Genomic DNA, 14,069 nt, shown 5'->3' on the forward strand with positions numbered 1-14,069 from the left:
TAGTCAGTACTGTGACTTACTGTAGTAAGTACCTAGACAGGTAAGTATAGTAGGTAGGATGCCCTCTCCCTCATAAGCGGCCGAAGCACATATACAGTATCGTCCATGTGGGCTACCTTTACATTTCTCGCCTCATGCAAGTACTATTAACTTAGTAAGTACTAAGTACTTACTAATACTACTAATACTACTAATACTACTAATACTACGACTACTACGACTACTACGACTACTACGACTACTACGACTACTACGACTACTACGACTACTACGACTACTACGACTACGGTGATGCTGTCTGGTCTCTATGCAGGTGCTTACATTGACCAGGTCCAGGCCCAACAACAGCACGGACAGAGGCACTGACACTAAGCACTTGGCACGCTGCAGTCTGTCCGTCGCTCCGTTCCAAATAACGTTCCACGAGGGCCCACTCCATCAACGGGGAGGCACTTATCCACTTCGCGGCGGGACTGGAAGCAGTGGAGGACGGATGTTGGATGGGCGCTGGACTGGACGACCGAACTGCAATGTTTGAGGTACCTCCGACTGGGGTATCTTGGTAGACCCTCGATCCGCCGAGTTCACCATCACCTCCATCTTCCTCCCAACGTCCTACTCACACCAGTAGTACGGCGGGTACTCCCAGTCGTAGTTAAATGAGTCCTTCTCTGGGAAACCGCTGCCTCCTGTGATTTACCACTGCCCGCCCTCTTCGTTGAAAGACAAACGGTTGCTTTCCCCTCCCGCACCCTTTCCCTTTTACCATTCCCCTTTCGACTCACATTACTTTCACTTTGCTTCTTAACGTCTTCACATCAGTTTGAGAGTCAACCGTCTGCTGAAAACTTGTTACTTCACTTGACTGACACATCCTCTTGTGACACCTCGATTGACCTCGACCGCAAAAGTCATCCCGTACCTCTCCCCGGTCCTCTCTCCTCTCTTTTCCCTCGGGCATTCTTCGGCACCCCTTGCTGGATCGCTATCCATAAACTACTGTCACTGTCAATCGGGTTAGCCGGTCTCCCTTCTTCCAGTGCTGCTGATGGCCCACTTGGTGCAGTTCTGTTTAAAGTGTGGCGTCGGAGCGGTTCACTCGCAAAGAACAGTATTGCTAACCCTACATAGGCTCGGTGTCGAGGCTGCGGCACGTTCTCAAGCACGCCGCCCACCTTCCCCCGGGGCCGATTGATTCCTAGCATCCTCGGATCGACAAAGGATATGACCGCGACAATCGATTCATCCTCTTTCTGATTGCCAGAATCCACATCCCCAAGCAGAGGACAAGCATTGACTACACAGTACCCTGTCAATTGAAACCCAGACTCAACATGGCCACCGTCGTGGTTCAGCAGCAACATGCGTTGCAGCACTCGACACCGCCGGCATCCCCCATCCCGACAGGCCTGGCTATCCCTCGCAGACCGAGCCCCATCCCGAACAAACATTTGCCCGTGTGTCCACCGGGACCGTCGCCTCTAGAAACCACCCCTCGCCTGACTGATGTTCGTGAATCACGTGTGACACAGGAACAAGCCTCTTCAATACTCTACCCGCCAACCGGGTTTGTCGCACTTTCACCATCAGAGTCGCCTCAGGTGTACGGCATTGGCGCCGAAACCCTAGCCAAAGCAATCCACCACCAGGCAGCACAACCATTACCCGATCCCTCGCAGATGTTCCCGTGGTTACATGGGCTTCATCCCGACAATCGTCTCCAGACAGGGTTCTTCACCAACCGCAAGCGTGGGCTGCGTCGAACCCCCTGGTGCTGGCGCGGCATCACCATCGTCAAGCTGGGAGACAACTTGAACAGAGCTCGCATCAAGGGTGCAGTGACCGCACCAGAGGTCATCAACCCCTCAGCTCGCTTCTTGATGGCTGATCCCCCAGAAGGTTTCTCTGTGCGTAATTTCCAGATCCAAACAGCCAAGCTGGCGGCCATGTCAGATATCATTATCTACGGCGAGGATGGAGACAGTCAATCGGACCTGCTGGAACTAGCGGAGGACTTTGTAACCGCGCAACAAGCCTGGAGGATGAAGCACGATCCTGCACAAGAGCGGCCTACGTACAACACCTTCGTCCTGACGGGTCAGTTCTCTGCCTTCGTGCACCACCCTATGATAACCATCCCTGTGTTGACACGCTGAATTTTGAAACTAGATCCCTTTGCGGAGTTCGAGAAAGAACATCCTGATCTCGTGGCTGTAGACAGCGCTGGTCACAGTACTGGTAATGTCATGGATTTGTGTATGTGGCGTCGGCTCTACAATCACCCTTCTCCAGACCACGACTAATGACCATCTCACAGTCCAATGGGAACGATTCGAAATGCGGAGCATGTCTCGGGCATCAGAGATCTCCAAGAATGTCTTCCTGGGGCCCACGCCCGACTACATGCTGAGACCTCACGTTCGCTCGCCACCCAAGGACGAGTGTTATGACCTGTTCGTCGAGGCCAGCGATATGGCCAATATCCCGGGTCCTCGACTGCTGGGGATGATCGACAAACAGCTCGAGGGCGGCACTCAACGCATGGAGTTCCCCTCTTCCGGCTCAGTTGTGCTCCCCTCGGGCAATACCCGGGAAATAGAAGACATCGTGAACACGATTCGATGGATCTACTATCTGGCAAATCCAGATCACTCACCTGAGACAAGTGATCTAGATGGCGACGTTGTCATGGGCCGTACCGAAAGACCAGCTCGCCGTATTTTGATTCACTGCGCGGATGGATACACAGAGAGTTCGTTGCTCGCCATCGCCTACTACATGTTTGCGGAGGGGGTCCCTGCCCCGGAGGCCTGGCTTCAGCTGCACTGTGACAAAAAGCGAAACTTCTTCACGTACCCGACCGACGTCGCATTCCTCAGCCATATCCAGGCGCGTCTGTTGCAGGAGAGTCCGGCCACCGGATCTGTGGACACATCGTGCGTCTGGGATCCTGACTGGTTTTTGAAGATGGACGGATCTCTCCCCAGTCGGATCCTACCCCACTTGTATCTGGGAAACTTGAACCATGCGAACAATCCGGCTCTCCTGCGAGAGCTTGGCATTCGCCGTGTTCTGAGTATTGGAGAGGTTGTTCATTGGAGCTCGGACGAACGCTCGCAGTGGGGCAGCGAGAACCTCATGTTCATCCACAATGTCCAGGATAACGGCATCGATCCCCTTTCTGAGGAGATCGACAGATGTCTCGAATTTCTACGTGAGTACCCCCAAGTCCGTGTCGCAAGGCGTTACACGTATTGATGTTGCTCGCGCACGTGTGCTAACCCCGTCTCAGGTCAAGGCAAGGACGATGGGAGCGCGACCCTGGTCCACTGCCGTGTGGGAGTCTCGAGATCGGCCAGTATCTGCATCGCAGAAGTCATGGCATCACAGGGGCTATCATTTCCTCGTGCCTAGTATGTCCTGACCCGTGTGTGCTCCCTAATATAAATTTGATCTAACCCCTTCTTAGTTGTTTCGTCCGGGCTAGACGCCTGAATGTGATCATTCAGCCCCATCTTCGTTTTGTGTGAGTTCTAGCATCTCATTCTAGCTTTTCATTTGCTGACAGTACCGTTACCAGCTATGAGCTCCTACAGTGGGAGCAACTGCAGAAGCAGAAGCGGGGCCTTCCGTCCAAACGCGAGCTAGAGTGGACGACTGTCTGTCGAGAGATCGCTCTGCTTAACAAGCCGTACGCGCGGTCATAAGTCGCTGTGCTATGCGTACCCCTGCTCCACGACACGCACTTTGACCAAATGACCTCCACGGTGGCCAGTCAAAGTGAAGACAAGCCCTAAGCCGACTGAATGTCTGAGGTGGCCATCGATTTAAGCGACACCCATCACTTCCTTCCCCCTGTTGCATTACGACCCCATTTGATGAAGATTCTATCCTTCCTGACGACTCTTAACGGCCATGTATGTGTGATGTCTGATCAACGACCCTCAGACACTAACTACTGGACCCTGGCACTACCACTTTTTTTCTTCATTCGGAGCTGGCATTTTGGCCACTAACTATTGTTTGATGACACGCATTCATGATGACGGACACGGCTCTTTCTGCGAGATTACTTCTTCCATTTCCATACTTACTACCTTTATTTCTTACGCCACAATTGGCTGCCTCTGGTATACTTCAGCTGAGCCTATCTTATGATTTGAGTTGACATTCGTTTCGTATTTATTGAAGTGATCATTCTTTACTTGTCTGGGGTCTCCGTTGCGGACTTTGAATTTCTGCTGCGTATGTGTACGGCATTGTTGTCCCATGTTGCATGGCTGTTCCCACAGAGCTTACACTACAATGGCATAACATGGATCGATTGTTATATCTCGACAATTAGCTGGTTTCGGTGATTTCCTTCTTCGGGTCTCGTATCTACTGTACGTACACCTAGATTGAATATTTGAATCCTTGAATGTTGCAGACGCAGATTTGCCATTTTATCTCAGTCGCACCGATCAGACATAACAGCTTCATACTGGTAGTTCGAGCAGAATTCAAAATCGCAGCTTATCGCCCGATGACGAGCCATATAGGCTAAAATAGAATACAGATGGGTGGTATAAAAAGTTGACCTTGGACGACGAGGGCGTAAGCGTGTAATATGACGCTGATAATCTAGGCGCAATCCGTTTCCGCCGAGTCCAAAGCCTCAGCAACGCTCAAACACCCTATAAAGCCCCTTCAGATCGGCAACTTCAACGACGCCCTTGAGCATCCGCGTCGTAGCGACCAGACGGGATCGAATGGCTGGGAAGACAGCATACTCCAACATTCTCATCAGCTGGGCACGACGCGCCTGAATGCTTGGATCTTCACCAAGAACCTCTTGGCCTTCTGTATTGTGCTGGTCATTCCCTTGCTGACTTTCCGGAGCGATCGCGGCATCTGTGGAGTCTTTGGCCGAAGGCACAGGAGAGACGGGGAGTTGTTCGGGTGTATAAAAGGCAGCCAATTCGCGGAGAAACGTGCGGAAACAATCTTCTTCGTTTGTCCAATCCACGTATGGGCCCAGACGGAGAAGAAAGCGCGGCAACTTGGCGAGCGATGGGACGTAGCCCTTGAGTAATAGTGGGAGGCTCATTAACTCGCCCTTTTCGTTGATCTTCATTGAGAAGTACTCATCCAGCATCTCGCGACGTTCAATCAGAGTCTGTGATATTTGCTCTGCCGCACTGGCGAGTATGGTTTCTGATTCTGGGCTATTTTCATCCGCTAGTTCCTCCTTTTCAAAGTCGACAGCGATTTGAAGCAAGTCCCCCAGTTTTGGGGGAGGTTCTAGCTTGATGATCCCGAAATTACCAAAGTCGGTGAGTCCAACTTGGTAGAAGAACTCGTTGCAGGCAAGGCCATAGTCGACCAGGTACAGCTTCACGCCGGATTGAATTGCTGCGAGACGGCGTTGCTCGTCAACTAAGCCGACGTATGTGAGTGAGCCGAATGTTTCAGTCAATGTGTTGTGCATGGCAGCCCTGACAGCGGCGCGGAGGTTCTTGACTGAAGTGAGCGCGATCCGCAGTGGTTGTCGATCGGTGGTCTCATATTGGAGGCCGTCATTTTGTAAAGCCGGGGGTGCGATGCCCGGCTCACCCACCAAGTTCGGGTCAGCCGGCGATGCAAGCGCAGCCGGCGTGAGCATGGACGTGATTTTTCGAACTTTCGAGTCCGTACGAACCAAGTTGTTCTCGTATGGGCGCTTTGAGGCTGCAGGGGTTTTTGGAGTACCACCCACTTTGCCATCCGCCGTGCCATCCTTGGAGGTTGGTTGTAAAGTCTCGATAGTCTGCATTCCAGGAAGAAGGCTCTGTGTGAGAAAAGTGCGACTTGAGTCAACTTGAGCAAGTTTGGATCTTATCTCGTCGCACACCATCTCAATGATTTCATCTTCGTTTAGGAAGTTGACCTCCCTCTTTGTCGGATGCACGTTGACATCAACTCGGTTAGGTTGGATCTCGAGGTCGAGGTAGACGAAAGGATGGCCACCCTTGGGCAGGAAGGTAGAGTATGTCTGTTCCACCGCTCTTTTGATAGCAGTAGACTCAACGGCACGATGATTGATGAATAGAAGAATAGTCGTCTTTTTGACATGATAATTTGCGTTTGTAGCAAGACCGGAGGCTTGGAACCCCAGCTTGTCATCGGCGACCTTGAACTCGACCAATTCGTTGGCGACGGCGCTCCCATGAATCTGGCGAATCCGGTCTGTCGTCGAAGCGCTTGAAGGTGTGGAGATGCTCACCCCAGAATCACCATGTTTGCGGCACGAGAATGCGACACCTGCACAATGGACCGCATATCTCCCCACTACATCAAGGATCTTCGCATATTCTTCGCTCGCGGACCGGAAGGCTCGTCGTCGAGTAGGAACGTTGTAGAAAAGATCTTCGACCTGTAGACACAGTCAACTTCCAGACCTTACTCCGATCCATGGGGGTGGCACGAGCACTCACTGTGATTTGGGTTCCTCCTCGTCCCGCGGTAGCCTTGGGCGCAGCAGGCTGGCCAGGTTTAGCTGGGACCAACCTTCCGCTATCGTAGTGTGCTCTCCAAGCACAGCTGGAGCCTGCCGTCTTGGTCGTCACGGTCAAATGGGAGATGTGGCTGATACTCGCAAGCGCTTCGCCTCGGAAACCGTACGTTCCAATAGAACTCAGGTCTTCAAATTCCTTAAGCTTGGAGGTCGTGAATCGCTCACATAGAATCGGGAGATCATCACGCTAGCACAGGTCATTATGGGAATACCAACAGCTCACACTTATCAACCAACTCACGTCGATTCCATGTCCATTGTCCGTTATTTGCAACAACTTCAGCCCGCCATCCTTGACCAGGACCTCCAAGGACGTTGAGCCTGCGTCAACAGCATTTTCGATCAATTCCTTCAACGCATGCATCGGTGCTACAATAATCTCGCCCGCAGCGATCTTGTTCACCACGTCGGGATCTAATGCCTTGATTGTCCAAGGTGAGCTGATATTCGAGGAGGACTTTCTAGATACAACAAATGATGTTTTCCCTACCTTGATACGCTTGGGTTTTGGAGGCTCAGGGGCATCCTGTTCCTCGCCTGGACGCTTCGTACCTCTTGCATCTGCGGCTTCACCCATCGTTACTTCCATATTGAACTATGGCGCGACACATGTGGCGAGGTGATGCGGAGAGAAAATGGATGTTTGGAAAGTCCATAGGGTGATTAGGTGATAAGGCGATAAGCACTGCCGGGGACAGTCTCGGTGGAGCCTCTCCTGGAACTAACTCTGATGACGATATCGCACAACTCAAGTGGACCGTGCATTTACAAACTGTAATGGAGTCCAACCTGCCCGTTCGACCGTTCTACATGAGCAGGAAAAAGATCTATGTACCTACCTAGTAACTGATTGGAAGTGCTAGCAGGTGTTCCTTTGATAGCGATTAGAGTAGACCCTGCTTTAAATCCGACCACTCTCGGGATTCGTAAGGGTCCTCATGTTCCAGCATTCAAGATCCAGGGCATACACTAGTTCTCTGAAAGGATCATCTACTGTCCGATCTGTTCGTGTTTCGTTGTTCCGATTGCCTGTCATTGATGAGATGAGCGAGCGATAATAACTGGAAGAAATGCTCAATACGTCTCACTATCTGGAGGCTTAAAATTGCACCAACTTTAGAGGCATGTCACATGATCTGTCTCTTCAAGCATCATTCGAATTTTATGTCGGGAATGGATACCTGTTCTAGCCCAGTACATAACTACGTGTTCTGTGTCAGTGTGTACCAATCCGAGTTCACCTTCAAGTGAATATGCGTTTTATGAGCTTCGCAATACATCTGCTATGTAGCTCAGGTCTAGACCGAATTGCTAGTGTTCCGGTCCATGCTCATCTCACTTGACGCGCTGAAATTCAGCCTTGCAAGGAAGAGATCTGAAGAACTTCATGTGACATTGAGGCCCCCGTCAACTTGAGTCTAGTGCGGTCCAAACGAGCATCCGGTCGCGGTGTCTTCTAATAACCAGTGAGGCTTGAACCTGGTTTGGATTTGGGGAATCGTTCGAGCTCAAGCCTTTGTAGCAATACATGTGCACCCCGAAGTTGCCTCTCGATGCGAGGTTTTCACCAGTGTAATCAGTGAACAACGACTTTGCCGACGAGAAGCTTTCAAGTGAGTGAAGTGACTGTCGCCTATTTCTGTTCAACATTTACTCTGCCAAAATTTTCTTGCTATTACCTCTGTCAGGACGTCATCTTCCTTAGAGCAACAATAGAGCGTCCTGAGGTGTCTATCACGGAGTGCGGAATGGACGGAGGAAACATGTCACTGACGGGGCTGAGGTCAGGTCTTGGCGGTTTGATTATGTAACTCGGGAGCTGCACCGGTGCACGGCCGAGCTCTCTGCTCTCTGCGCTTCCATCGTCCAGCTCACAATCAACACCGTCAATCTATCGATCACAAAGTTCTCCGAGTCTCGCCGATTGAGTCACCACTTTGTTTGGACTCTTTTACTGTGAGACTTTAGCCTAATTTCTTCAACCTTCACACGATCCGGCCGCTAGACCCCGTCAGCGATGGCGAACGACGGCGAACAGCCAACCTCCGCCGACAAGGGCAAGGGCAAGGTTGACGATGTTCGCGAATTGAATGGCAAGAAATCACAAAAGGATGAGAAGGCACCTGTAGATGGTAAGAAAAAGGGTGGAGAACCACAGGAAGGTGAGCTATATCGGTTACATGTACGGGTTCGGAGCGAAGGGCATTTGTTCTCTTTCGCCGAACCTGCTCATCTTTGTCATTCGACGCTGACCGTTATCAAGATGAGCTCAGTGAAGAAGATCAGCAGCTCAAGGACGAGCTTGAGATGCTTGTTGAGCGGTTAAAGGTTTGTCAACCTTTCGTGATCGCTTCGGAGTTTGCAATGACGTCTGTGCTAACATTTCCTTGCGACAGGAGCCGGATACCTCGCTTTACGGGCCAGCACTTGATGCCATCAAGAACTTTATCAAGACATCAACCTCATCTATGACCGCTGTACCCAAGCCCCTCAAATTTCTCCGCCCTCACTATGATCAGCTCGCGGAACTATATGAGAAGTGGGATGCGGGCTCTGTCAAGGTATGTCCGTGCGATGTGCATGCGGAGAAATTCATTTTGCTAAGATTTCTGTCTGTGATTAGGATTCGCTGGCAGACATGCTCTCCGTGCTCGGTATGACCTACGGCGACGAGGAGAAGCTGGAAACACTCAAGTACCGTCTCCTCGCCAAATCCGAGGACCTTGGCTCATGGGGCCACGAATACATTCGCCATCTTGCACTTGAAATCGGTCAAGAATATCAGAATCGCTTGAATGCGGAGAAAGAGACGCAAGATTTGGTCGATCTCGCGCTCTCTTTGGTGCCATACTTCCTGAGTCATAACGCCGAGGCCGATGCCGTCGATTTACTGAGTGAGATGGAGATTATCGAGGAAATTCCACGATTTGTTGACGAAAACACGTACCCTCGTGTATGCTTGTACATGGTCAGCATGGTTAACCTCCTCACCTACCCAGAGGACCAACAGTTCCTTCGCACCGCCCATGATATCTATGTCCGTTACAACAAGCTCTCTCAAGCTATCGTCCTCGCTATTCGCCTGAACGACATTGACCTGATCAAGAGTGACATTAACGCCACCGATGACAAGGCTCTGAAGAAACAGATGGCTTTCCTCGTTTCACGGCAACAGATCTGGCTAGACCTGCCAGAGGACGAGGAGGACGAGGCCTTGAATGACTCACTCAACAACACCTCCATTCCAAAGCATTTCAAATCTCTTGGGAAAGAATTGAACATTTTGGATCCAAAGATGCCCGAAGACATTTACAAGACACATCTAGAAAACAGCCGAGGGGCCGGGCTCACGAATCTCGACTCAGCTCGGCACAATCTTGCGAGCGCCTTTGTCAATTCGTTCGTGAATGCAGGATTTGGCGATGACAAGATGATGCTCGTCGACGGAGAGAAGGGGCCGTGGGTCTGGAAGACCAAGGAAGACGGCATGCTTTCGACCACTGCGTCGCTGGGTATGCTTCTGCACCGCGATGTTGACGACGGTCTCGACAAGATCGATAAGTTCACCTACGCCCAGGAAGACCAGGTCAAGGCTGGTGCGTTGCTCGCCATTGGTATCCTGAATTCTGGTGTTCGGGCTGAAAGCGACCCTGCTCTTGCACTTCTGAGCGATCCTGATGTTTTGGAAGCCAAGAGCGTGCCGATGCGGGTTGCTTCAATTATGGGTCTTGGTTTGGCATACGCCGGATCGAACAAAGAGGAGCTTCTCGAAATCCTTTTGCCAATTGTGGAGGATGCTTCATTGGACATGCAGCTTTCTGCTATGGCCGCTGTTTCTCTGGGTCTCATCTTTGTCGGGTCGTCTAATCACCAGGTCAGTGAGGCTATTGCCACGACGCTGATGGACGAGGAGCGCCAAAAGCAGCTGAAGGATAAATGGACGAGATTCATGGCTCTCGGCTTAGCTCTACTGTACTTCGGACGCCAGGAAGAAGTGGATGTCATACTTGACATTCTCAAGGCCGTTGATCACCCCATGGCCAAGCCCACCTCTGTTCTCGCGTCGGTGTGTGCATGGGCTGGTACCGGAACAGTATTGAAGTTGCAGGAACTTTTGCACATTTGCAATGATATCATTGAAGAGAAGGAAGAAAACAAGGGTGATGAACTTGTTCAGTCCTATGCGGTCTTGGGTCTCTCCCTCATCGCAATGGGCGAGGACGTTGGTCAGGACATGATCCTCCGCCAATTCGGGCATCTAATGCACTACGGTTCAAGCAACATCCGCCGAGCCGTTCCTTTGGCTATGGGTCTTATCAGCCCCAGCAACCCCCAGATGAAGGTTTATGACACGTTGTCACGATACAGCCACGACAACGATAATGACGTGGCCATCAACGCAATCTTCGCCATGGGTCTCTGTGGCGCTGGCACTAACAACGCTCGTTTGGCACAGCTACTTCGTCAACTTGCGAGCTACTATCACCGCGATCAGAACTCTCTATTCATGGTCCGGATCGCCCAAGGCCTTCTGCACATGGGCAAGGGTACCATGACCCTTAACCCCTTCCACACTGACCGACAGGTCCTCTCACGGGTATCAGCTGCCGGTCTTCTCACTGTGCTTGTGTCTCTCATTGATGCGAAGCAATTTATCCTGGCCGAACATCACTATCTCCTCTACTTCCTTATCACCGCCATGTACCCCCGCTTCCTTGTGACTTTGGATGAAGACCTACAGCCTGTGACTGTGAATGTTCGGGTGGGTCAGGCTGTCGATGTCGTTGGCCAGGCCGGTCGCCCCAAAACGATTACTGGATGGCAGACGCAGAGCACGCCAGTCCTTTTGTCTTACGGCGAAAGAGCCGAGCTCGAAGACGAGCAGTACCTTCCCCTAAGCAGTACTCTTGAGGGATTGGTAATTCTTCGCAAAGTAAGTCGACTCCCTTGTCTACTTCTCAAAAGCGTAAGCACATACTAATTGACATTCTACAACAGAACCCTGACTGGGTCGCTCCAGAATAAGATGGCAGGCATCTGTCAGCTCAACCAATCGCAACTGGGTTTCCATAGCGGGCGAAGGATCGCCGGATCTAATTTAGGATCAGAGCATCCAAGAATTAACATACACATTACGATGTCTTCCGATCTCTATTTCCTCTTTCATTCAGACGCGTGTAGTACCGCCAGGGACACATTCTTTTCTATCGAGTTGTTAAGAACAGCATGTGCTTACTTGTAGTGTAAACACCTCCCCTTATCTCACAGATTGATCTGTCTCTATTGGTAGTCTCGATTAGGAGATAGGGCTTAGGGCTGTGAGCTTATCTTTTTTTTCTATCTCCGCATCTTGATTGACGCAGACGCCAATGATTACGGAGATTTATTATCAACTATTGGGCTCCTTTGTTCTGATTTGATTTTGATCTGGAAATCTTTCAAAATGAAACTTGACGCCAAAGCTCTGCGTTATTTGACCTCTGAGGATTTCAGAGTGCTTCAAGGGGTACTTACCAGCCCCTCATCCCCGCCATGAAATCTGCCACTGTTACAAATGTCCGCAGCAAGCTAACTAGGGAATGCGCGCTTCAGGTCGAAGCCGGCAGTCGCAACCATGAAGTCGTTCCTACTCCGCTGATCTCCCAGTTGTCTGGCCTCCGTGGCGGCAGCGGCGTGCATCGTTCCATCTCCAATCTCGCCAAGACGAATCTGATCGCCAAGGTCAAGAACGCAAAATGTATGCCACGGGTCTTTCCATTCGATATGAAGTGCATGGAATTCATCCTCTGACTTTTCGATATTTCTGCAGATGACGGTTATCGACTTACATATGGTGGTCTCGACTATTTGGCGCTCAACGCGCACCAGAAGCAGAAGGTGGTTTACTCGGTCGGCAACCAGATCGGTGTGGGTAAAGAGTCAGACATTGTCGTTGTCGCCCACAGCAGCGGCTCGCAGCGTATCCTCAAGATTCATCGCCTCGGTCGAATCTCCTTCCGAACTGTCAAGACCAACCGCGACTACCTTCGCCACCGAAACACAGGGTCGTGGATGTACATGTCCCGTCTAGCGGCTATGAAAGAGTTTGCCTTCATGAAGGCGCTGCGCGAGAACGGTTTTGCGGTCCCAGAGCCCATCGCCCAGAACAGACATACGATTGTCATGGAATTGATCGATGCATTCCCACTCCGCCAGATCTCCAGGGTGCCCCATCCAGAAGCGTTGTATTCGGAATTGATGGATATCATTCTCGAACTTGCGCGATTTGGTCTGATCCATGGCGATTTCAACGAGTTCAACATCTTGATCAAGGAGATTGCGGATCCTAGCGAAAAAGGAAAGGCTGCGGCTGATGCGGATACTGAAGAGTCTGAAGAGAATATCCGGCTGGAACCGGTTATTATCGACTTCCCTCAGATGGTCTCCATTGACCATGTCAACGCGGAGATGTACTTTGATCGAGACGTCAACTGTATCAAGCGATACTTCCAGAGGAAGTTCCACTTTGTCAGTGATGTACCAGGGCCTTTCTTCTCTGATGCGAAGAAGAACTTCCTCAGAAACCCGGGCAAGCGCCTGGATGTGGAAGTCGAGGCCTCTGGATTCTCCAGGAAAATGGCTCGTGAGCTGGAAACCTACATGAAGGAAGTCGGAGCAGACGGAGACGCCGGTGCTGCTCGAGACGACCTTGACGACGACGATGAGGATGATGATGATGACGAGGAGGATGAGGGTGACTCCGAGGAGGAGGACACACATCAAGAGCCAGAAGTCGGATCCAGTAGCACAGAGGTCGAGGAAAGTGCAAAACGCCTAGAGGCTTTAGATGTCTCTGGTTCATCAAGGCAGTGATGACGCGGAAGTTACAGCAGCTCTGGCATTGTGCATTGATGACTATAATGATGATGAATTTAGACTGTATGATAGGCTCTTTGTTGTTGCATCTGGACTACTCGCATCCATAATGATATTGCATCTATTACGCGGCGTATACCATGGGACTTTCACTCCACTTGTCCAGGGCGTATCAATCATCAAAGCGGACAGATTTGAATCAGGACAAGCCAACCTACAATAAGATGCTTCCTGGTATATGTCTACATATGAACCTACCTCGAGTTTCCACTGGGAAAGTCCTTGTAGGTAGGGAGTCCACCTGGGACCCTCGTGAAGTCTGCCGTAAAGACCCTCTCAAACCCCCACGAAAGGACCTTCAAAAATACCCTCGCAAAGGCTACCTACCTGTCTGCTGATAAGGTAGTACCTAACCTTCGACACAAAATTAAAGTACAGTACACGCGGTGCTGGTACCACCTCTCAAAGCATGCTCGATTCCAACTGGTCAAGGATCGTTCTACCTGGTAGCCAATATGTTACTCGCATCTTTATCTCATATCGAGGTGGCCTCTATTCGTCGCTGTGTATTGTGGGCAATTGATGACCGAGAATTCTTTTACACTCTCAAAGGGTTGTCATGGGCCGGGCCCTGGATATAGTTTGACAGTTCGGATCGGCGGGCTGACTGGAGAGTATG

General features: G+C 51.0%; 4 protein-coding genes across 4 annotated transcripts; 3 read left to right on the forward strand and 1 right to left on the reverse strand.

The window, feature by feature from the left end:
* Positions 1-1,334: 1,334 nt before the first annotated feature.
* pps1 (tyrosine/serine/threonine protein phosphatase PPS1) lies at positions 1,335-3,707 on the forward strand (the record flags this gene model as incomplete). Its single annotated transcript, XM_056933419.1, has 6 exons — positions 1,335-2,097; positions 2,170-2,256; positions 2,318-3,214; positions 3,293-3,413; positions 3,470-3,526; positions 3,581-3,707. The coding sequence occupies 6 exons, from the start codon at positions 1,335-1,337 to the stop codon at positions 3,705-3,707; spliced, it is 2,052 nt and encodes a 683-aa protein (XP_056790960.1).
* A 950-nt stretch (positions 3,708-4,657) lies between these two features.
* N7539_003818 (mismatch repair ATPase MLH1) lies at positions 4,658-7,124 on the reverse strand (the record flags this gene model as incomplete). The annotated part of the gene is made up of 3 exons (XM_056933420.1): positions 4,658-6,394; positions 6,456-6,722; positions 6,777-7,124. The coding sequence occupies 3 exons, from the start codon at positions 7,122-7,124 to the stop codon at positions 4,658-4,660; spliced, it is 2,352 nt and encodes a 783-aa protein (XP_056790961.1).
* A 1,428-nt stretch (positions 7,125-8,552) lies between these two features.
* N7539_003819 (proteasome regulatory particle base subunit RPN1) lies at positions 8,553-11,560 on the forward strand (the record flags this gene model as incomplete). The annotated part of the gene is made up of 5 exons (XM_056933421.1): positions 8,553-8,697; positions 8,799-8,863; positions 8,932-9,096; positions 9,159-11,468; positions 11,534-11,560. The coding sequence occupies 5 exons, from the start codon at positions 8,553-8,555 to the stop codon at positions 11,558-11,560; spliced, it is 2,712 nt and encodes a 903-aa protein (XP_056790962.1).
* Positions 11,561-11,978: 418 nt separating this feature from the next.
* Positions 11,979-13,387, forward strand: N7539_003820 (protein kinase RIO2; the record flags this gene model as incomplete). Its single annotated transcript, XM_056933422.1, has 3 exons — positions 11,979-12,041; positions 12,128-12,272; positions 12,345-13,387. The coding sequence occupies 3 exons, from the start codon at positions 11,979-11,981 to the stop codon at positions 13,385-13,387; spliced, it is 1,251 nt and encodes a 416-aa protein (XP_056790963.1).
* Between the last annotated feature and the right edge of the window lie 682 nt (positions 13,388-14,069).

The sequence above is a fragment of the Penicillium diatomitis genome (assembly GCF_028827545.1).
Source record: "Penicillium diatomitis strain IBT 30728 chromosome Unknown utg000004l_segment0_segment0, whole genome shotgun sequence".
Taxonomy (NCBI): domain Eukaryota; kingdom Fungi; phylum Ascomycota; class Eurotiomycetes; order Eurotiales; family Aspergillaceae; genus Penicillium; species Penicillium diatomitis.